The sequence below is a fragment of the Pteronotus mesoamericanus genome, unplaced genomic scaffold, assembly GCF_021234165.1.
Source record: "Pteronotus mesoamericanus isolate MK-2021 breed Mesoamerican mustached bat unplaced genomic scaffold, CSHL_Meso_final contig_22, whole genome shotgun sequence".
Classification (NCBI taxonomy): Eukaryota; Metazoa; Chordata; class Mammalia; order Chiroptera; family Mormoopidae; genus Pteronotus; species Pteronotus mesoamericanus.
The window spans coordinates 2,990,568-3,013,474 of NW_026555090.1; the positions used below are offsets into that span (position 1 = coordinate 2,990,568).

General features: G+C 45.2%; 1 protein-coding gene across 3 annotated transcripts in view; it reads left to right on the plus strand.

The window, feature by feature from the left end:
* Nucleotides 1-22,907, plus strand: part of SPECC1 (sperm antigen with calponin homology and coiled-coil domains 1) — a 282,358-nt gene that overhangs the window by 172,076 nt on the left and 87,375 nt on the right. For all 3 annotated transcript variants that reach the window (XM_054571171.1, XM_054571174.1, XM_054571172.1), the window contains one exon: nt 7,250-8,829. In XM_054571171.1, the coding sequence (XP_054427146.1) occupies nt 7,250-8,829 (1,580 nt within the window). The remainder of the gene's footprint in view (nt 1-7,249; nt 8,830-22,907) is intronic.

Here is a 22,907-nt window from a genome sequence, read left to right on the forward strand (position 1 = left end):
GAACGGTCCCTCTGTCCGCCAGGCCAGAGCCCCTTCTGCCTGTTAGTAGTCTTTTGTTCAGAAGCCCCCCTCGTTCAGGAGCGTTGTTTATAGTGGCCCTGGGAAAGTGAAAGATGTAGTTTTTGGGAAGAAGAAAGATGTAGTTTTACACATTTTAAACTAACTCATGTAGAGTATGAGCAAAATTAATTTGGCATTCTGCCAAAAAAAGGGGGGGCAGTAAAATGAAACTAAGATAGAAAACATTTTCCTAATATGAAAACCATTTCTAAACATGGACTCTACTGTTTCCTTTTAACAAAGGAAGCAAGTGAGTGTGTAATTTGGTTCATTTATATGTGTAGGATTCTTTTGTGTTTTTTCCTCTGTTTGGTTTGCAAAGAGAGTTTCCAATAACTTGAATGTGTGCTATGCATGGATCTCTAGAAAACAATTCATTGAAACTCCCCAGAGAACTGTCCAGCCATGGAAAAATTACTGTATTCCAGAGGCAAGGCGGGGCCCTAAGTTTGATAACAGGCTTAGTTCCTTATGGCAGTGCTGCTTTTATCTCAGTGTTCCGAGTCCAAAGGGTCTGTGCTGCCTGCAGAACCACGAGGCTGCTGGTTGCCTGCTTCCTCATCGCGTTTGCAAGCATTCACATTTCTTACTTCTTATTATCTAAGTAGTGTATACACATGTTTAAAAAAATGAAAGAGGACAAGGCCCTTGTGAAAAGCGAGGCTGCTGCTGCCTTGCGCCTTCCTGTCCCCTTCTCTCTTCTGGAAGGCAACCCCTTTGTTATGCTTATACTGCTTATTTTTTAAATAGACTTTTAGAGCAGTTATTTAGTATAGCAACATTGAGCAGAGAGTACAGAGTTCCCACATGCTGCCTGCTCCACCCAGCCTCCCCCACCATCAAAATCCCTCACCAGAGTTGTACATTTGTTACAAGCAATGAACCTATGTTGACACAGGATCACCCAGAGTCCATACTTTACATTAGGGTTTACTCCTGGTGTTGTACATTCTGTGCTTTTGGACAAATACATAAAGACATGTATCCATCAGTTAAGTATTACAATAGTTGCACTGCCCTAAAAATTTTTTGGCTGGGTAGCTCAGTTGGTTAGAGTATTGTTCTGATGTGTCAAGTTTGCAGGTTCGATCCCCGGTTAGAGCACACACAAGAATCAACCAGTGAATACATCAATGAGTAGAACAACAAATCGATGTCCCTCCCTCCCTCTCTAAAATCAGTTAAAATTTTTAAAAATAAAATGTACTCTTTGATTGATTTATAGGTACGTTGGGTGTAAAATTCTAGGTCAAAAATCACTTTCAGAACGTGGAAGGCCTTTGCTTTATTGCCTTCTGGAACTCAGTATTGCTAATGAATGATGATCACCAGTCTCATTCTCTTTCCCAGCCGCTCTCCAAACATTGGGCATTCTTGGTGTTCTGAACTTTATTAAAGATGTATCTGTCTCTGCGTGTCTTTTTTTCATTTGTTTTGCCTGACATGAATTCTGAATTCATGTTCTTCAACTTCGGGGAGTTTTTTTGAGTCAGTTCTTTGATAATTTCCTCCAGTCTGTTTCCACTGGTCTGTATTTCTGGAACTTCTGTTAATTGATTGTTTGATCTCCTGGATTGACTATGTTTATCTTTTCTCAATCTTGTTTTCATTTTGTTCTACATTTTGGGAGACTTCCTTGATGTTGCATTCCGTCACTTTTATTGAATCTTTTAAATGAATAAGCTTATTTAAAATTTGGGAAAGTTTTCCCTTGTATTATCTGTACTCCTGTTTCATAGCACCCTCGCCTTGTTTGATTGAATGTGTATCACTTTGAACCTCAATCAGTAGACCTTCCTTAAGTAACTTACATGAATTAGCCTTCTTCCGCACCAATCCCATCCCTACCATGGCTCTCCGCACCCCAGGGCCTTTGCACATTTTGTTTACTTGGTCTTAGCCTTCCGTTCTGCCTTTTGTTTAGTTTGAGGTATTTTTGGGACAATTCATTTATGCTTATCAAGTAAGTAGTTTTATACTCAGATGTTGCTCAGAGAGGTCCATAGAAGAGTTGAGTCATCAGTGTTAGGTGGTATTTAAGGTTATGGGATTGAGTAGAATCACCAGGAATATATTTGTAATAGAAGAAAAATGGCCCTGGTCGGGTGGCTTGGTTGCTTTGAGTATCATTCTGTACACCAAAAGGCTGCGTGTTTGATCCCTGGTTGGGGCGTGTATGGGAGGCAACCAATCGATGGTTCTCACATCATTCTCTCTCTCTCTAAAATCAACAAAAGCATATTCTTGGGTGCAGATTTAAGAGAAGGAGAGAGAAGGAAAACAGCCCAGGACCTGGATCTGAAGAATTCTGATAGATAAAGTGTGGAGAGAAAAGGAAAAACAAGCAAAGGGGAGAGGGTAGCCACTGAGTTAAAACAGACAAAACTAAGTGTGACATCAAGGCGTGTTTCAAAAAGGAGGAAACTGAACTCTGCTGAGAGGGTTAGAACTGTCCACTGTATTGGACCACACGGAGGTCACAAGGAAGGGCCTCAGCAGACAGGGTTAGGGTTAAGTAATGGGCGTGGATAGAGTGAGTGAGAATAACTCTTCGGAGGATTCTGGAGGGAGATGTAGATTTTAGTTTTTTGGGTGGGTTTTTTTTTTTGTTTCAGTTGAAGGTTGTTTATATGTCAGTCAAAAGGATACAGTGGAAAGGGAATATATTTCAACAAGTAACAGGTATATTCGTGATACTGAGGATACCAGCTGGGCTGAAGTAGGTGTGTTGAATGTTGATTAGGGATTATGTGTGACCTTGAATGCCGCAGGAAGAAGCTTGAAACTGTTGCAGCAGATGAGAAGAAATACTTGTAGATATTTGAACAGAAAAATGGATGAGTGAGTTAAGGGACTTGATCCAGAATCTCTCAAAGGTGGGAGAGGCCAGAATCAAGAAGACCTGTGAGAGCATTTCAGAAATTTAGAGAATCTGGGCTAGATTTATACTGAAAGAAAAGGAAAAGTATGGGATCATTTCTAAAAACAGTAGGTTTTAGCGACTGTTTTCAGTTGATTTAGTTACAAAAAGAAAGGAGAAAGGAAGATGAAATATGTTGTTGAGGATTCTTGAATGGGGGAATCTAAAAGCAATTGGTGCCATAGTCAGGCAGGAATAAAAAGGAAGGAGAGCAGCAGCAGATCCCTGAGAAAGTCAGCTGCCCCCGAGAAGCTGAGAAGGCTGCAGATTAAGGGGGAAAATCAGATTTGATCATAAAAAAATTATTGGAAGTTTAAGAGAAAAAAATCAGTGTGGCACGATAGTAAAAAAAAAAAAATTTCTAATAGTTTAGACGCTTAGAAATAGAATGAGCAAGTTTTCTTGTGTTTAGGAGGCAAAGCAGCAATTGTGTGGTGTGTGAAGGTGGGGAATTTTCATCTGTATGCCCCGCCTGTCTGTCCCCCAAAGCAGGTCCTCTGTGAATTCTTGTTGAGTAAAGGAAAGATTGATCATTTATTTCAGAATGTCGCCCTTCATCAGGGCATGTTAGAAGACCTACCAAAGAACAACCTCAGGTAGCATATTCTTTGGGTAAGATGGGGAAATTAAAAAGGGACTGAAATATTTTATTTTCAGCTCATGAAAATTGCTACTTAAAATAGTCACCTGATTTACAGTTTAAATTATCATGCTGTTGTTATTTTGAATGTGCTTTTTGTTCTCTGAAAAGATTTCTTTTTATCACCCATTTACCTCTGCATATTGTTACGGTAGGATTTTCCCCTCTGGTTCTTTTTCAACTTATTGCATAAATATAACTAAAAAAGAAATCGGAAAATTACTGAAAGTCCAACCTACTTAAATCTCATCAGTTCTCAATATTTTATGTTCCCTCCTAGGGTGTTGCTTCCTTTATGACTACATGGTCATAACTGCATGACTACATGATGCACCTGTGATCAGCCACAATATAATATAATTTTTCATTTGGCCTCTAAAAATGTAACGTATCAAACATGATTTTTTAAAAATGAATTACCAAGTTAGGTGGGGCTTGCTTTTATTTTCACTGCTTGCAGTGAGACGAGCAGCCTCACTCGGAATAAGTGATGATCTGGTGTGAGGATGGGAAGGAGACAGAGGAGTAGGGGTGCCGCCTGAGCCAGTCTCCGTGTCATCGGCCCCAGACTGCCCCCCTACTCTGCTGTCACTCCCGCCATAGTGTAAGAGGGGAGACGCCGAAAAATCCAGAATTACCTTTAGGAGGGCGGGCCCCTTGTAATACAGGCTTCCTCCTCTAGGTGGTGTCCTAGAAACCCATCTCTATCAGTGCACCAGCTGGCGCTGTTGTGAGGGGCTGAATTTAGGGTGTGAATTGTTTTTTGAAGATTCAACGCCTTTGCCCCTTTCATGACGGGTGACTTACAGGCGCACCTGCTCACACTGCTCTGAGTGTTCAGCAGTTTTTGACCAAAAACAACATGACCCTTGTGCCTCACCTTCCCGATTCACCTGATCTCACCCCAGATGCCTTTTTTTTTGTTTCCCTGGATGAAAAAAGTCCTCAAAGGGAAACATTTAGCTGATGTGGAAGAGGTGAAACAAAAAAGAAATGGCAGAAGCTTTAAAAGGCATCAAAATCGACAAGTTCAAAAACTGTTTTGAGCCGTGGAAAAAATGTCCCAATAGGTGTATTGTTATCAGATGGAGAGGACTTCGAAGGTGATTGAAGTTTAAACATTTAAGAATAGATACAATTTTTATAAATAAGTTCTGGCTTTTTGGGGTTCCCCTCATATTGTGTTAGGTAATATGCCAAGTTTCGGGGTTCCACGATGTATTGTTCAGCAGTGAGGCTGCTGCACCCGCAGAACCTGCAAAAGACGGAAGGTAGACCCGCCGATTGATTACACCGCAAGCTGTGGCAGTGCCACTGTCTGACCCCTACCCATCAGTGCCTGTGACGAGTGTCTGGGGCCGACTCAGGCACAGAACTGGGGAGCGAGCAGCCAAGCACCAAGCCAGGTTTGGTCTGATGACGAGTTTTAACAGCCCTCTACACTCACCTCTGCTAATTGCAGTTTCTGAAATTATGTGTACAGAGATGGGAAGAACCTTTAGAAAATCAAAAACAATTACACTGAGGATTCCTTTAAGTGATGATGAAATAGCAAGAACAGATGTATTAATAGTAAAGAATACAACTGGATTATGTGTTTTATAATCCACAACTGGATGTATTTCATAAATGAACTTCGGTTTGTTGTAAAAAAAAAAAAAAATTCCTAGTAGTTTAAATAACACCTAAGTGGAGAACAAACTAAGCTTTTGGCAGCCAAAGGAGGGGGTTAAACTGTAGCCGGAAATGATGACTGAGTTGATGCACTCTCTTATTTTAGCTCTTCCCATCTTCAAAACCAACAAATAATTGAAAAGGAGCCTTGCTTTTGGTAGCATGATTAGGAAGGGCAAACGCCTCTGTGGTGACTGGTCCTGCACTCTCAGCGCCGCCTGGTCCGGCTGCGTGTAGCTCTGGGGAAACTAATTATCTTCCTGTCTTCCCTGTGGTCCTGGCCAAGATTACTTCACTGTAGAGAACTGGTGTGACTAATAAAACATCATATTGCTTAGTGATTTTAATCTTTATTATTTAACAAGAATAATTAATCTTTTTTCATTGCGTATTTAGTATGATGCAAGCGAGGCATCTAGACACTTGAAAGCATTAAATGTGTATTGTAGCACTCTTTCCCTCCCAGTAACTTAATTTGACAAGTTAATATAAAAACATGGGTTTTCTGTATATTAATATGACAGTGTAGCCTTTATTATGTCCAAGTTTTAAAAGCACTCAGCTGTCAGAGACTGAGCTACAGATGCCGACATCACCTCCGATTCCAAGATGCTTGGCTAAGCAGTTGCTCCCGTCTGTGCAGCGGTGTGGGTGGCAGGCTCGGAGCCGCTGTGCTGTGGCGGGCTCTGCTTCCGCCCTGGCAGCCTGCAGCTGCTGCCAGGCTGTGGCTGCAGCCCTGACCCAACCTTTCCCGCACTGCAGGGACCTAGGGATCAGTGACCTCCCACCCAAGGAGCATATGTATGTAATTTATGGCAGCCTTGATTCATGAAATGGTCTTTGATTTTATAAAACAGGCCCTGGTTTTCATTGACATTCTAACCCATTGGGTGGGTTTCATTTCTGGCTCACACGAGAATGATATCTGGGTTTTCACCCCCCAGTTGTTTTCAACATTGTCTGTAATAATAAATGAAAGTTTAAAATACGGTATAGATGAAAGTTTTTAAATGATTATAGTATAGTGGTATAGATGAAAATAAAAGGTAATTCCTTACATTTCCCATTATAAGTATTCTAAATTCCGTATTGTTTCCATATTCTATAAATCTCTTTAATATTTAAAGCTGTCCCTTAGATAATATCTAATGTGCCCTTATCCCATTTGTTCCTGTTTATCTACAGATACAGATGAGCACACCACTTCCATGTATGTGAAAAGCAGTAGAGTCGGAGTCAGATCCGCCTCTCCAGAGGGTTATTCTGATTTCTTAGTTATATTTGTGCTCAGTCAAAATATGTTAATGATGAATTTTTAAATGTTTTTCAGAAATTCATATAATACTGTATTTCATCAAAAGAAAGTTGTTTAGTTGTCAAGCTTATCAATTCAGATGTATTAAGTTGTAGGTGACAGAAGACCCAATCCGAGGTGACTTCTAGGAAGGGTATTTATCAGGTCGTATCATTGGAAGGCCAGCAATAGTCCAAGCCTAAGGGTGGACTGATTTAGCAAATCCACAGTGCTACTAAGAATTTGGTTTTCTTCTTTCTGCTTTGATTCTCACCTTCTCCTCGTGATGATGAGATGGTTTCTAGCCATTCCCAGACTCAATGTTTTCTCACTCATGCCCAGTCATCTTTTAGAAGCTTGCCCAGAACACCTTTCCTTGTGCTTCATTGACCTTAGTCGAGGGGTGTGCCCCTGCCTGGAACCACCAAGTGTGGCCCGGCGGGGGTTTGCTGAGTGCCGCAGGCTGGGAGCCGGGCCTCCTCTCCGTGTGGGGCTGCGGGAGCGGGTAGAGAAGCCCCAGTCGGAACCGGGTAGCCATCTAGAGCGGAGGAAACGGGTGCGGGGCGACAGCCTCCCTGGTCGCTGCGCCGTGCCAGTCGAAGTCATTTGGGTTTCACTTATAAAGGTGCTTTGTTTCATTGGTTTCTACTTGTGTCTTTAGGGGCTGTGACAACGACCAAACGAACAGGCATTCCAGCTCCTCGAGAACTTTCGGGAACTATTTCAAGAGAGAGAACCGTGCCACGCGTCCCCTCCAACCCCAAGAAATCGGCGTCCAGTCCCACTTCTTCCAGCACGCCCACGCCCACCAAGCCCCTGAGGAACGCATCTGCGAGACTCAGACAGGAGAGTGAGGGTGGGGAGCGGGCCGTGCTCGAGTCCCAAGTTCGGGAACTCTTGGCAGAGGCCAAAGCCAAAGACAGTGAAATCAGCCGGCTTCGAAGTGAACTAAAGAAGTACAAGGAGAAAAGGACTTCACACACCGAAGGAAATGACGCTTTGGACCCAAAGGTAGATGGGACTTCGGTCTCACCAGTTGACTCAGAACCTTTGATAAGAGCTCTTGAGGAGAAGAACAAGAATTTTCAGAAAGAGCTTGCTGATCTAGAGGAAGAAAACCGGGCCTTGAAGGAGAAACTGAGTTATTTTGAGCATTCGCCAAATTCTGAAGGGGGAGCAAGTCATGCTGGCGATAGCAGCTGTCCAACCTCCATAACCCAGGAGTCAAGCTTCGGAAGCCCAACTGGAAATCAGTTGTCAGGGGAAATCGAGGAGTATAAAAAAAACATACCCCAAAATGTATTACGGACGTCAGGTTCTTCAAGTAGCGATGTTACCAAAGCTTCCTTGTCACCAGATGCCTCCGATTTTGAGCACATCACAGCAGACACTCCCTCGAGGCCCCCGTCTTCTCCGAGCAACCCCTTTAAGAGTTCAAAGTGTTCTACCGCTGGGAGCTCCCCTCACAATGTGAGCGAACTGTCCCTCGCGTCCCTCACGGAGAAGATACAGAAGATGGAAGAAAATCACCACAGCACAGCAGAAGAACTACAGGCTACTTTACAGGAACTATCAGACCAGCAACAGATGGTACAGGAACTGACAGCAGAAAATGAGAAACTGGTGGACGAGAAGACGATATTGGAAACTTCCTTTCATCAGCATCGAGAGAGGGCAGAACAGCTAAGTCAAGAGAACGAAAAGCTGATAAATCTCTTACAAGAGCGAGTCAAGAACGAAGAGCCCAGTGCTCAGGAAGGAAAACTGCTGGAACTGGAGCAGAAGTGCACAGAAATCCTTGAACAGGGCCGCTTCGAAAGAGAGAAGCTGCTCAACATTCAGCAGCAACTGACCTGCAGCTTACGGAAGGCTGAGGAGGAAAACCAAGGAGCCTTAGAAACGATCCAGCACCTGAAGGAAGAAAATGAGAAACTGAATGGGTTTCTAGAACTGGAACGGCATAATAGCAATGTGGTGGCCAAAACTCTGGAAGAGTGTAAAGTTACCTTGGAAGGGCTGAAGAATGAAAATGGGTCTTTGAAGGCTCATTTGGAGAACGAGAAGCAAAAAGCTGTAGAGACCAGTCCGGTGGGGCAGACGGCAGAAGGCTGTGCAATTCAAGAAATGCTTAAAGTAGCTCGAGCTGAGAAGGATCAGCTGGAACTGTCTTGCACAGAGCTCAGACAAGAACTACTTAAGGCGCATGGTGAAATTAAACGGGTTTCAAGCCTGTTAGCCAAGGTAAGGAGATACCTCTTTATCAGTATTTGCTCATCCTTGTTAACATTTCCCTCCTTTTTGGTTTTTAAATTCACAGAGCACAGAGAATCTTTCGCTTAGTCAGTTTCATTTATGAACACAGCATACTAGCTCGAAGACTTGAAGATTCCAGACAGATCAGCGATACAGAAATGAAACATGCGCATTGTCTGACTACAGGCAGTTCAAAGTGGAGTGGGGATCTAGGGAATCAAATCAGTGAGGGGGAGGCGGGGACAACAGATGTCACAGGGGACAGAGCCTCGTGCCTAGGAGGAACACCTCGAGTGCACAGGATAAAGGAGGGCAGCGCAGGAAGACTTCTGGGAAGAAGTGACGATAGGCTGAGTCTTGAAGAGTGAGTGAGAATTATCCAGATCTATTGGTTAGCATCCTTTGGGCTGCTAGTGACAGGAAAATAAAATCACCCCCAAATTTCCCCACCAAGTAATAATATAACCACTGTTTTCTTCCAGATACATGTGTTTCCCAGAAGTTAAAAAAATTTTTAGACTCATCCTGAGAATACTCATTTCTGAGAATATTCTCATTATTCTTTGAAACATGATTTTAAAGACCAGATAGGTGGCTGTTGTTGAATGTTTGTGCTCTTTTCCAGTCTTTTGGTGTTGTAAATACGTTTTTATATCTCTCATTATTTTCTTAGGGAAAATTCCTAGACATTGACTTGTATCAGAGTATGGCCCTTTAAAAATTTTTCAATACATTTAGCCACATTGCCCTACAGAAATGTTATCCTACTTTGTTTCCGCCAGCAGATCATGAGAGGGCTTGTTCCCCTGAACAGTTGCCAACAGTTGATGTTAGGTTGTTGGATCATTCAAACCCGGTCTTCATGCCCTCTTTTTTCCTCACCTTTTTTGCTCGGAAAGATCTTCCTCCAACCCAAGATCAAATTAAATGGCCACTTATTTTATTTTATTTTTAAAAAATATTTTAAAAAATTTATTTCTAGAGAGGGGAAGGGAGGAAGAAATAGAGAGAAACATCCATGTGTGGTTGCCATTCGTGCGCCCCCAACTGGGGACCTGGCCTGCATCTCAGGCGTGTGTCCTGACTGGGAAGCGAACGGGCAACCCTTTGGTTTGCAGGCTGGCACTCAATCCACAAGCCACACCAGCCGGGGCTCACTTATTTCATTTTAAAAAATAATCCTTTAATTAGCCTGGACGTTGTTATGCGATGAAGATTGCTGGGGGTTGTGTAACATTCTGCCCACTCCCAGAGCAGGCAGGTGGCTTCCTGTTCCCATTTCCTCCAAGCTCTGGGTCTGTGATCTCTGGTTCCTTAGTGAGTCAGGTTGAAAACATGCTCCCACCTATTTCAGGGTTTGAGACTTTTTCAAGAAACAAATTACGCCTCGAACTTCCAGGGGGATTTGTCTCTACTGCGTCCTCTCCTTAAGGTTAGTTGCAACCTGACTCTAACACTGGGCTGTCTGATGATCTGAGTAGTGGGTGATGCGGGGAGTTTTATCGTTGTCAGTGTGGGAACTCACAGCATTTTACGGAAAGTGTGGAAGCAGTTCCATTAAAGGGACTAGCCAAGTGCCCATTTGAACTGCAATTGGTAATTATAGCTTAACATTAAGTTGTAATGCCTGTAGGCTGTCTCCCTTCTATTGTTCTGTTGCAAAGTGTTTAATCTCCCAGATGACCTTCAGTTCCTCATCTATTTTTTTCTTATTTATATTCGTTTTATATTAAATATATGTGTCAATGAGAAATAATTTGACATCTCAAAACAATGGCTTATGCTTTTTGATCATAAAATTGCATATTCATCACAGAAGGTTTAGGAAATACAGAAAAGGGTAAAGGAGAAAATAATGACCTTTAATCTAACCGCTTAGAAAAAAATACTACTAACATTTAGTTGTATATCTTTTCAGACATTTTCACAGTTCATGTACATTTGGGCATGCATATACACTGGTATCAACATACTTAACAATTTTAATCTTTCTATTGAGAAGAGCAGAGTATGTCACTCCATATTTTATGAATACAAAACCCAGTTGGAGTAGCTTATTAATTCCATTTTTCATCTATTTCTGATTAATTTGTTTCTCATTTATCTTTATCAATTCTTTCATCCTGCTTTTTGTACATTTCCTTACTTCTAGTTTCTTGAGTAAAATTCTTTGTTTTTTTAACTTTGTCCTTTCTTAGTTGATAACGAAAGCACTTAAAGGTATGAATTTGTGCTTTTTAATAGCTTTGGCTGAAGGAAGACAATAAAATCTAGAATTTTGGGGGATAAATTAAGTCCAATTTGGAGAAAAAGGAAAAGCCTTTGCATTCTCTATACAGGGTGCAGCGTGTTTTAAATCAAGTTGTTAATCATAGTACTCATACATTCCATATCTTTATGTACTGCTTGCTGATGAGAATGGTCACGTGTGAGACAGTAGGGTGGGCAAGGCCCTCGCCAGTGTTTTCAGAGTCTGAGGTAAAAGGTGTGAGGTGCGGTGCCACAGAGTTTCTCTGACACATACCAAGGTCCTAGGCCTGTGCTCTGTTCTGTCTTGTGAGGACAGGAGCGTTGTTCTCTGATTACGGTAAAGTTGCAACTCATACTAACCTTTCTGTCCTTCTCTAATACCGTAGAAAAAGTAAAACCTAGACCTCCTAGGCAGACTAGCAGCTTAGTTTAGCCCCACTGCAGAGTATCAGCTAATCCATCAGCAAACATGAATTCAAAAGACACCACAGAAGGGACCTCACACCCAAAGGAAACAGGAGCAGGTGGAGGGACCTGCCCTTGGTCCTTCCTTAAAGGACGCTTTCACCTTTTTGCCATTAAGGACGTCTGTTGTGGGCACTTGTTGTATGTCTTTTATTGAGGTTTGCAAGTATTAGCTAAGAAGGATTTTGTTTGTTTTTTTAAAAAAGATGGAGATTGAATTTTTCTACATCTACTCTAGATCTTATGCATTTGTAAGATCTCTACCCTAGATCTTGGACATCTACTATGGTTTTATAGTTTTTATGTAATCAAAATGTTTTTTCTCCTTTAATTTTTAATGAGGTGTGAATTATAATAACAGATTTTCTAATGTAGTCTAGTGTTAAACCATCTTTGCATTCCTGGGGTCAGTCTGATTCTTTGGTTCTCAGTTGTTTCACTTGATATTTTTGCGTAAAACTTAAGCAGATACACTTTGATATCTGCTTAAGATACAGCCACCTTAAGCAGATATCAAAATGACTGTCCTGTCAATCACCAGAGCAAACCACCTGGTAATGAACAACTCTCACCTTTCAGCTCTGCGCTTACACCCAGTCTAATTCTTGGCAGGAGGTGAATGTTACATCCCATAATCTAATAGATTTAGTAAATCTATTTCAGTTTAGTAAGTTACTTTAATAACTCAGATGTTGTTAGAAGAGCCTCTTGAATAGCTTTAAAATGTGCTTTATTTGTTTACTTTTTGGCTGTGGGTGGGTCTGATCCTCCTACAAAATTTGTAGGATGTTTCCAGTAATTGTGGGAATGTTTCATGGCCGTTTCTTCCTCTCATTGCTTTGTCTCCATCTCTCTGCTGTCCTCCCCATGCTTTTCAGCCCTTCTGGTACCCGCCATGCACATTTTTCTGGCAGCTTGATGTGTGACTATCTAACACGCCTTTGTACAACTTTGAGGAAAGGCCTAGTTCCACAGAATGCAGAGGTCGCAGCCTCCTGTAAGCCACGCCTGAGCCCGCGCCCTCCCGAGCCAGCAAGCCACATGCAGCTGCCTGGGATTATTGTTTTCCAGGCTATAATGCAGCTCAGGTTTGCATTTTTTTACTTTCAATTTTTAGTCATTTGGGATCTTGATTTCAAGTTAGAGAATTCTTCTAGGGCTTTAATCCTAGAAGAAATACTGACTGCCCTTTGCACCGCCCCCCCCCCCCCACGACTGAAAGCTTATAGGTGCTAGAGCCTTAGAAATGGAGTTCTTTCTACAGAAACTCAGGTGTCTCTTCCAGAGATGTAAGGAGACTATAAAGAAATACTTGCTGTGAGTGATCAGGGAAAACTGGAGGTGAAATGATCACTGTGTGGCCCATGTTGGTCACCAGGCCAAACTAGGGTAGCCACTGGCCACAAATGACAAAATCAAAATTTGAGAGAAAGATGTGGCAAGTAGATGATCTTATCACCATGACTACAGGACAGGACTTCTCACAGGATGAGATCTCGGAACCTGGCTTAAATAACAGGTGGTCGGTCCATGAGGATGCCCAGTGATGCTTGGGACAGTAAGAAACAGGAGTCCCTCGTGTCAGTGGCGTAAGCAAACAGTCATTCTGCTCCTGTAACCAGAACTCCAGGACGCAGGCAGTTGGTAGCTGTGACGCCGGGGCTGTGTAATGTCAAGACTCTGTCTGGAGCTCTGATTCAGCATTCCTGCCAGGGTGCGGGGGCGCGGCATCTTCAGCACCTCACCCTGCAGTCCTGGCGGCGGGAGGCTCGGCGGGTCCCCAGGCACCTCAGTGAAGGGATTTCCCCCGGAGCCCCCTCAGCAGCTCCCTTTATATGTGGTCAGAACTGGGTCACACACCCTCCCCCAGCCCTCTCCTTGAACTCACGATCACTTCTTGTCTCGTACAAAATTGGGATTCTGTGTGAGAAAAGAGAAAGAATGGCTTTGGGGCAAGGAAGAGCACTGTCCGACACAGCGTCCACCAGGACTCCCTCCACACGTTCACTCTTTCCCGGTCCTGTTGGTTCTCCACAGAGTGCTCACGGAGATCTCCTAAATGTGTGAGGCCCGCAGCAGTTTCCCTGTGCCCCCAGCCTCCCCCCACCAAGCACAAAATCCCAGCACTGCCCTCCCCGCCCAGGCCGAGTTCTTGTCCTGACTCGCATCACGTGAAGGGGCCGGGGGCGAGGGGTCTCTCTTCTGTTAGAAGCACTCTTGCCTCTCTCTTTTCCCCCTGACCCCCATTCTTCACTTGCTTGGTCCTGTCTTAAGCTTAGGTCTTAACTACTGCGTCACTTCTTTGGAGAGACCCTCAGCTCTGTGGGGTTGTGTCTTGTGGACTAAACAGGCCCTCGTGTCTAGACCACTTGTCTGAAGCGTGGACCACTTGTGTGAAAGCTGCTTGCCCATCCCCAGCAACTCAGAGGAGCCCAGCAGGGTGGGTGAATGTCTTTGGTAGAGTTCAGGGGAACTTAGGGATCACTTCCACATGAATCGTGGATACTGTTGGGAAAGTTGGTTAAGATGGAGTCGTTTAAGCTGAAAACGTGGATGTTTCAGTGTCTCCGTTCAGGCAGCTGCCCCATTCTCTCTAGTGTATTTGACTGACAGGACAGAGCCAGTGAAGAATGGGGGCTGAGGGCAGAGAGAGCGGCGAGAGCTTCTGGCAGAAGAGCTGGCGAAACAGAGCTCTGGGTCTCCGTGCCGGGAGGAGGGCAGGATGGAACTTGGGTAAACCGCCTGTTCTCCTGCTCCCCTGCTCCCCCAGGGAGTCAGGAGAAGGCACGTTGAGTCAGCTTAGGGAGAGGCCTGCAGGCTCTCCACCTGGGAACCTTCAAGGTGGCCAGTTGCCTCAGGAAATATGCCCCAGGCTTGGCCTTGTTGCACAGAGCCCGAAGTGCCCTATGCACCTGGAGCTGAAGCTTCAGAAGATTTAACCATGAAACCAGAGTGCCCATCCTTCCTCTTTCAGGTAAGGTGTGACCGGAACACACGGCCGTCACGTGCTGGCCTGGGTGTTGCATCGCCCCTCTGGTGGGGCTCTGCCCTGAAGCCCTGTGAAGCGGGGGAGGGGTGGGAGCTGACCCGAGGGCTTGACACCGAGAGGTCCAGTGCCGGAGGAGGGCGTGCGTGCCGCGGGCCTCCCTGGGCTTCCACGTGACTCCTAAGGGGGTGCCGCTGCTCCACGTGGACCTGGTGTCACCCACCGCTCCCTTGCTGGGTTTCCCTGGGTGACCCCTTTTCCTTCTGAGGGACCTATTTTTCTCTTTACACATATTAATACCCTTCATGAAGTTAGACCTGAGCGCCATTCTCTTTCTTTACCTTGACCTTGGGACTTGCCTGGGAAGCCTGGTGTCACCCCGCTTTATCCCTCGTGGGTGGGGTCTCGGAGAGCAGCTCCGCGAGCCCTGCAGGGCCTCCTGCCCTGGTCCCGAGTGTGATAGTGTTGCGTAGCATTTTTCTTTTTCCATAACAAAAGTGCACACTGAACTAGCACAACCTCCCCTCCCTGGCATGGCGGCGTCCAAGCACACAGTTCAGATTCGGGCCAGCGTGGCCGAAGCCCGGCTCTGCCTCAGCAGCATCTCTCCCAGCCCAGGGCCGAGAGTGGTGCAGGAGAGAGGGACGGCTGAGTCAGATGTGAAAATGTGCACAGCAAACGTGACACACATTCTTACTTGTGGTAAGGTCACTGAACAGTCGTTCCAAGTTTATTTACTGTCATGTTATATGTAATTTTAATATTGTGACTCCTGTATATTAGGCATTTAGTAAATAGTTGTTGAATGAATCAATGTATGAATGTCAGAAACTTGGAACAGAGTTAGGAAAGGCTGCTATAATTGTATCCATGTGTTAAAAAATAAAGCTTATCATCATATTTTAATAACAGCTAATATTTTAGTGGTTCATATTTTCTAGGCACTCTTAGAGCCTTAAAGTCATTTAATTTAATCAATCATTATAATTTTCGGCCATAGATACTGCCATTATTCAGCTGAGAAAACTGAAGGAGAGAATGATTAAGTTATTAGGCTAATTGATTGATGAAGGCCAGAAAAAGCCTGACCCCAGGACTCTTTTTTTTTTAAATTACAGTCGATATTGAATATTATTCTGTATTGGTTTCAGGCGTACAGCATAGTGGTTAGACAGTCATATACTTTACAAAGTGTCCCCCGATAATTCAAGTACCCACCTGGCCCCATACATCATTAGTACGATACTATTCAATGCTATCGACTCTGTTCGCTCTGCGGTGCTTTACATGCCTGCTGTTCTCAGTCCCCTCACCTTTCTCACCCAGCCCCCAACCCCTGCCCCCTCTGGCAACTGTCAGTCTCGTCTCTGTATCTGTGAGGACTCTTATTCTTAATCAACGACTTATGCTGCTTCCTGACTTCAGGAGAATGAAGACAAGCTAGGAAGACATTTAAAGCAGGCCTAAGGACTGTAATGCACTGTCATTTTAAGGCCAAAGCCTTTCGGCTTGAAGCAAGCACCCTTTCAAGCCTTGAACTAGGAGAATTTTACAACAGGGAAATTCACATGGAAGACATGAATCCTCAGGACTCCTCCTTGTGTTTGATTTATAACCTGAGTCTTGAGGGGAGTAGGCGTTAATCAGCTAAGCGGGGGGTGGGGCAGTGGGGATACTGCAGGAAGCAAGGAGCACGTTCTCAGGCCAGAAGGCCTGGCGCTGAGAGGAAGCCGTGCGGGCAGTGGGGCGCACAGCGGGCTCCTCGAAGAGGGGGCAGCGTGAATTTTATCCTCCAGTGGGAGCCTCTGAAGACTTTTTTTAGTAACAAACTTACTCAGATATAATTCACGTGAAGTATGTAAGTCATCAGTCGTTAGCATATTCACAGTTGTGGAACCTTAACCACAATCCATTTTAGTTTTTATTACCCCACAATTCAACCTCGTGCCCAGTAGCAGTCACCCTCAGTGTGTCCTCCCCCGCAGCCCCTGGCAGCCCCGGACCTGCTTCTGCCCCTATGCGTGTGCCTGGTCTGGGCATTTCCTCGGATGGAATCATGTCCGAGTGGGCCTGTAGTGCCTGGAGTCTTGCACCAGCGTCATGTTTTTGAGGGTCGTTCATGGGACAGCAGAAATCAATCCTTCATTTCTGCCAAGAGCTGACTAATGTCCCATTGTACGGATATGCCACTTTTTGTTCATCTACTCGTCAGTTGATGGGCATTTGGGTTGTCTCTGTTTTTTGCTTATTACAAATAATGTTGCCATGAATATTGTGTACAGATTTTTGTGTGAAGGTATCTTTTCGTGTCTCTTGGTTACGTGCCTAGGAGTAGAATTGCTGGGTCATGTGGTAATTCTGTATTTAACTCTGAAGAACTGCCAAACTTTTCAAAAGTGACGGCGCGGCCAGCGGTGTATGAGGGCCCCGCAGTATCTCCACGCCTCACCGACACGTTACTTTCCATTTAAAGAAATGAGTACTGCGCACATCCTAGCAGGTGTGTTGTGGTATCTCATTGTGGTTTTAACGTGTGTTTCCCCAATGATTGATAATGTTAAGCATTTTTTCATGTGCTTATTGGCCATTTGTGTGTCTTTGCAGAAATATCTATTTAGATCCTTTGCCCATTTTTTTAAAGATTTTATTTATTTTTTAGAGAGGGGAAGAAAGGGAGAAAAGGAGAGAAACATTGATCAGTTGCCTCTCATACCCCCCAACAAGGGACCTGACCCACAACCCAGGCACGAGCCCCGGCCGGGAATCAAACTGACGTCTTTCGGGTTCACAGGATGACGCCCAGTCCGTTGAGCTATGCCTGTCAGGGTCCTTCGCCCATTTTAAAAATTGTGTTGTGTTAGTTTTATTGAATTGTAGTTCTTTATATATTCTTATTAGGGGAATGATTTGGGAATATTTTTCCCATTCCTTGGGTTATCTTTTCAGTGTATTAATAGTGACCATTGAGGCACAACATTTTTTAATTTTGATGAAGTCCAGTTTACCTTTTTTTCCCCTTGTATTCTGGTCACTTATGCTTTTTATGTGAAGAAATTTAAATGGGAGTTACTGGCTCACATTTGCAGTTTAGAAAGATTACTTTGGCCACAGGTGAGAATAGGTGAGAGAATGAGGGAGTGAATGGGGGAAGACGGGAAGATGTGGACTGGAAAGACATTTAGACGGTAGGTAATAGTAGGTTCGGTGGGATTTGGTGGCCCAGTGTTGGGGTGTGCAGGAAAGGGGGGTTCAGTTTACTCACAGATCTCTAGCTTCTGTGGTCGTGCTATTTACTCACGAGGGAGCGTAGACCGCTAGGCGGTGCGAGGGGGGTCAGCTGTCAACTGGAACCCGTGAGGCTGAACAGGCCAGCCAGCTGGCTGGCCGCTCCAACAGCCTGCCCTCCCAGTTGGACAGGCAGGTCCGAAGGTCAAAGGGCCTTCGCGCCTGAGGTCTCCTTCTGCCCCTCCGGTATCTCTTGAAACAGTAAGAAGATGCATAACCAGGGTGTTCTCCCCCTGCTGCCTTTTACATTTGCTGAGGTTTACAAGGCGTCTCAGCCCCGTCAGAGGAGGACACCACATTAACGAAGATGGCCAGGGTGCGTTCTCCCCTTCGTTCTGCCGTTCTCTGCCCTTGTAGGCCACCTCGTGCGCAGGCCGGCACAGCCCTTTCTTTGTTCACTTGTCCTGGAAGGGAGTCTAGATGTGTCTGGGGGACACTTGCCAGCACAGGGACGTTCTGCACTGTCTGCTGTGGTTGGGACTGCACCCTCAGCCCTCCAGGACGACGCGCCCTCCCCCAGTTGTGGTGCCGGCGGGAGGCCCCCTCCAGGGCCGGCCCTCTGTGGGGTGGGCCGCCTTGGCCCAGGGGTGGCTGCACTCAGGGAGCGGCAGGAGGGGGGGCATGCCCTCACTTCAGTTTGGCGCCGCGCCGCAGGGCTTCCTAGGGGCAGGGCTTCCTTTGCTGTGGCTGCCTCGCGTTTCCCCCTCTTGATGCCCACAGCTGGCCTCCCACCTCTCCTGCCGGGCGCCCCTTCCGGAAGCTTCATGTGTGCACCCCCCACCTCAGACTCAGCTTCCCTGGGAGCCAGACCTGTGGCGACGCCTTCTCCTCAGCTCCCGTGTCTGACCCAGGAAAGGCTGTAAGACTGGCTGGGACTGGAGCCCTGTCTCGTTCAGAGCTGTCCTACCTGTCCTTGTATCCCAAGGCCCTAGAAGGTGGTGGCAGGAGGCTGTGCCCTGCCAGCGGGGACGACTGGTCTCTGCTGCCATCTGCCTTTGGTGGTTCAAGGAGCGTCTGCTCTGACTGCCGCACCTCCAGGGAGTGTTAGTGCTCCTGGGAAGTTCATTTCAGTTTGTTTGTAATGCAGTTCCACACACCCTATTTCTAGAGAACGTTGATTTTTTAAAATGAGAGATGCTTAGAATGCATGAAAGTGATTTCCTCTTTTAAAAGGGAAACACTGGGACTCACATGGCTGGGTGTCAGTGGAGGTTTTGCCCCGGAGAAGCGAGACTGAAAAGACCTGGGAGCAGAGAGGCTGGCGAAGTGGAAGGCGACCTGGAACTCTGAACAGTCGTCAGAAAGTACAGGAAGTCGGTTTTACATACTCGATAAATTGGTTTGTTCTTTTCAAATGATTTAATTTCTCCCCTCTCTTCATTTGTTAGTTTGTAAAAATGAATGTAAAAATGCCTGCCTCTTTCAACCTAACAAGCTCCTGGGGGAAGAAGTTGTGAAGCTTTTTACTTAAGGGTTATTTTTTTTTTCTTTTTCAAGTGAAAGAGCTTTACGGAACATATTGCTAAGCTTGAGAGAATTATTTCAGAATCGAGAAGGAATGCTGATGCGTGTAATTTGAACAGCACATGGCTCTATAGGGTTACCGACCCCACAGCCCGCGGCACGTGTCGTGGCGGCCCCTCTCTGCACCCCCACGCTTACCATTTGGTGCTTGTGGTCGCCGAGGGTGGACCGGGAGGAGGGGCCCCTGAGAGGCCAGCAACGCCAGCTGCACGAGGAGGCCTCCTCAGGCCACGCAGCCTCTGGGCTACTTGATACGTCCCCCAGTTTCACCCCTGACCCATGGAGTCTCAGCAAGTAACGTGCCTGTTTCTAGACTCCAGGTGAGCCGTCCTTCGCCTGAGGGCCCCAGTGTGGAGCCGGCCAGCTCTGCAGGAGGCCAGCTCTGCGGGAAGCGGGGTCCACTGGGACTCAGGGCTCACGCTGCCTCCCTCGCTGCTTTCCACATGCTGTCCAACAGCAGGCGGCCTTCTAGTATCTAAAATACAGTGCCCCCTTTCTCCTTAAAAGCTCCTTCTGTTTATAAAGGAGCTATCAGATATAGGGCTTTCAGTCTTCTCCATGTTTGTAATTACCTTGGACCTGTGTTACAGAATCATCTACTATTGTATACAGTAAGACTTAAGGCAATTATTAGAGAACTGATAAGTTGTATTGAGTGCTTTGCCCTGTGTGAGGGGCTGTGATACGCTCTTTAGGTGCATTATTTCATTTGATTGTTTAGATGAAGAAACAGGCAGAGAGATTAAAGAATATAGGACTTGGTTTGATAGTATTATGATCTATTTATTTGATTTTATTTTTCATTTACAGCTGGCATTTGATAGTATTTTGTATTAACTTCTTGTGTGCAGCATTTTAGTTAGACAGCCACACACCTCACAAAGTGCCCCCCGGTATTTTCAGCACCCAGCTGGCACCACACACCGTTACTGCAGTACCGTTGGCATCGTCCCTGTGCTGCAGGTCACGCCCCATGGCTGTTCCGTAACTACCAATTTGTGCTTCTTAATCCCTTCACCTTTTTCACCCAGTTCCCCAACCTCCCTCCCCTCTGGCCACCATCAGTTTGTTCTCTGTGTCTGTGAGTCTGTTTCAGATGGGTTTGTTCATTTATTTTGTTCTTTAGATCCTACATATAAATGGAATTATATGTTTCTTATCTTTCTCTGACTGACTTATTTCACGTAGCATAACATCCTCTAGATTTATCCATGCTGTCGCAAATGGTAAGATTTCCTTCCTATTTAGGCCACGTAATATTCCATTGTGTAAATGTACCACTGCTTTTTTATCCAGTCATCTACTGATGGGTACTTGAGTTACTTCCAAATCTTGGCTATTGTAAATAACGCTGCAGTGAACATAGGGGTGCATATGTTCTTGTATTCCTTTGGATAAACACCCAGAAGTGGAATTGCTGAGTCATAAGTCAGTTCCATTTTTAATATATTTTATTGATTATGCTATTACAGTTGTCCCATTTTTTCCCCCTTTGCCCACCTCCACCCAGTACCCCCATTTCCCTCCAGCATTCTCCCTCCTTAGTTCATGTCCATGGGTCATGCGTGTAAGTTCTTTGGCAACTCCATTTCATATGATTCTTAACATACCCCTGTGTGTTTTGTACCTACCACAGTACTTCTTAATCCCTGCACCTTTCCCCCCATGCTTCCCCTTCCTCCCCCAACTGATAACCCTCCAAATGATTTCTGTATCTATGATTCTGTTTCTGTTTCTGTTCTGCTTTTTTTTTGTTTTGTTTTTTTAGATTCAGTTGTTGATAGATGTGAATTTATTGCCATTTTAATGTTCATAGTTTTGATCTTATTCTTTTTCTTAAATAAGTCCCTTCAGCATTTTATATAATAATGGGTTGGTGGTGATGATGAACTCCTCTAGCTTAACCTTGTCCGGGAAGCACTTTATCTGCCCTTTGTTCTGAATGATAGCTTTGCTGGATAGAGTAATCTAGGTTGTAGGTCCTTGCTTTTCATCACTTTGAAATCAGTCTCTTTTGAGAGGTCAGCTGACAGTCTTATGGGAACTCCTTTTTAGGTAACGCTCTGCTTTTCTCTTGCTGCTTCTAAGATTCTATCTTTAACCTTTGGCATTTTAATTATGATGTGTCTTTGTGTGGTCCTTTTTGGGTCCATCTTGTTTGGGATTCTGTGCTTCCTGGATCTGGATGTCTTATTTCCTCCACTAAATTAGGGAAGTTTTCTTTTATTATTTTTCAAATAAGTTTCCATTTTCTCACCCCTTCTCTTCTCCTTCTGGCACCCCTATGATGTGAAAGTTGGAACGTTTGAAGCTGTCCCAGAGGCTTTTTACACTGTCCTTGATGTTTTTTAGATTCTTCTATCTTCTTGCTGTACTGATTGGGTGTCTTTTTCTTCCTTATGTTCCAAATCATTGATTTGATTCTTGACTTCATCCACTCCACTGTTGATTCCCTGTAAATTGTTCTTTATTTCAATTAGTATATCCTTCATTTCTGCTTGGGTCTTTTTTATGCTGTTGAAGTATCCACTGAATTCCTTGAGCATCCTTGAGTATCCAGAACACTATAACCAGTGTTCTGAACTCTGCATCTTCTAGATTGCTCATCTCCGTTTTGTTTTGTTCTTTTTCTGGAGTTTTGTTTGGTTCTTTCATTTGGGCCATGTTTCTTTGTCTCCTCATTTTGGTAGACTCCCTGTGTTTGTTCCCATGTATTAAGTAGAGCTGCTTTGACTCCATGTCTTGGTAGTGTGGCCTAATGTACTAGGTGTTTCCTGTAGGGTCCAGTGGTACAGTCTCCCCTATCTCCAAAGCTCGGTACTTGAGGTGCACCCTCCGAGTTGACCGAGTACTTCCTCCTCTTGTAGATGAGTCTTGATTGCTGTCAGCAAGTCAATGGGAGGGTCTTACCCAGTCCAGACAGCTGGTAGGACTAGCTCTGACCTCTGGCCAGCAACCACCTCCCTCCCTGGCTTGTGGAGGTTGGGTGGTGCTCTGACATGGTGTGTAACTCAGCTGAGTGCATAGGTTCTGGGGTTTCCCAGGTGTTACAGGCCAAGGTCACCCTCTACCTGTGTTCTGTCTGGGGCCCCTGAGGCGTAAGCTATAAAGCAGTTTGCAGATGGCTGCTGCTAATGCCAGGCCTGGGGCCATTCAGCGAGAGGTATGGCAGCTGGGCTCAGCTGTTGCTTGTTTGAGCGGGTTTAGGAAGGTCTGAAGCCTGCGCCTAGCACAGCCCTTCATATGGAAAAGCCTCTGTTACCAGCGTGGGTGGGCCTATAAGTGGGGTGGGGCAGACCCTTAGCTAATTGTCAGGGTGGAGCTTACCCTGTGAGCCAGGTTGATGGAGACACAGATGTGGTGCCACCGCACAGTGGCTCTCTGTCGGGGAGGGCTCAGGAAAGGTACAGTGGCCACTCTCTGCAGTTCTGTCTGGGAGAAAGCTGTCCACCAGCTCTTGCCCTGATGCCAGATACTTCAGTTCCCCCCTGGGTGCTGCTGGTGCCCTTCAAGGTGCTGCCGAGGTGCTGGAGCCCCGAAGAAGTAAGTCTGAGTA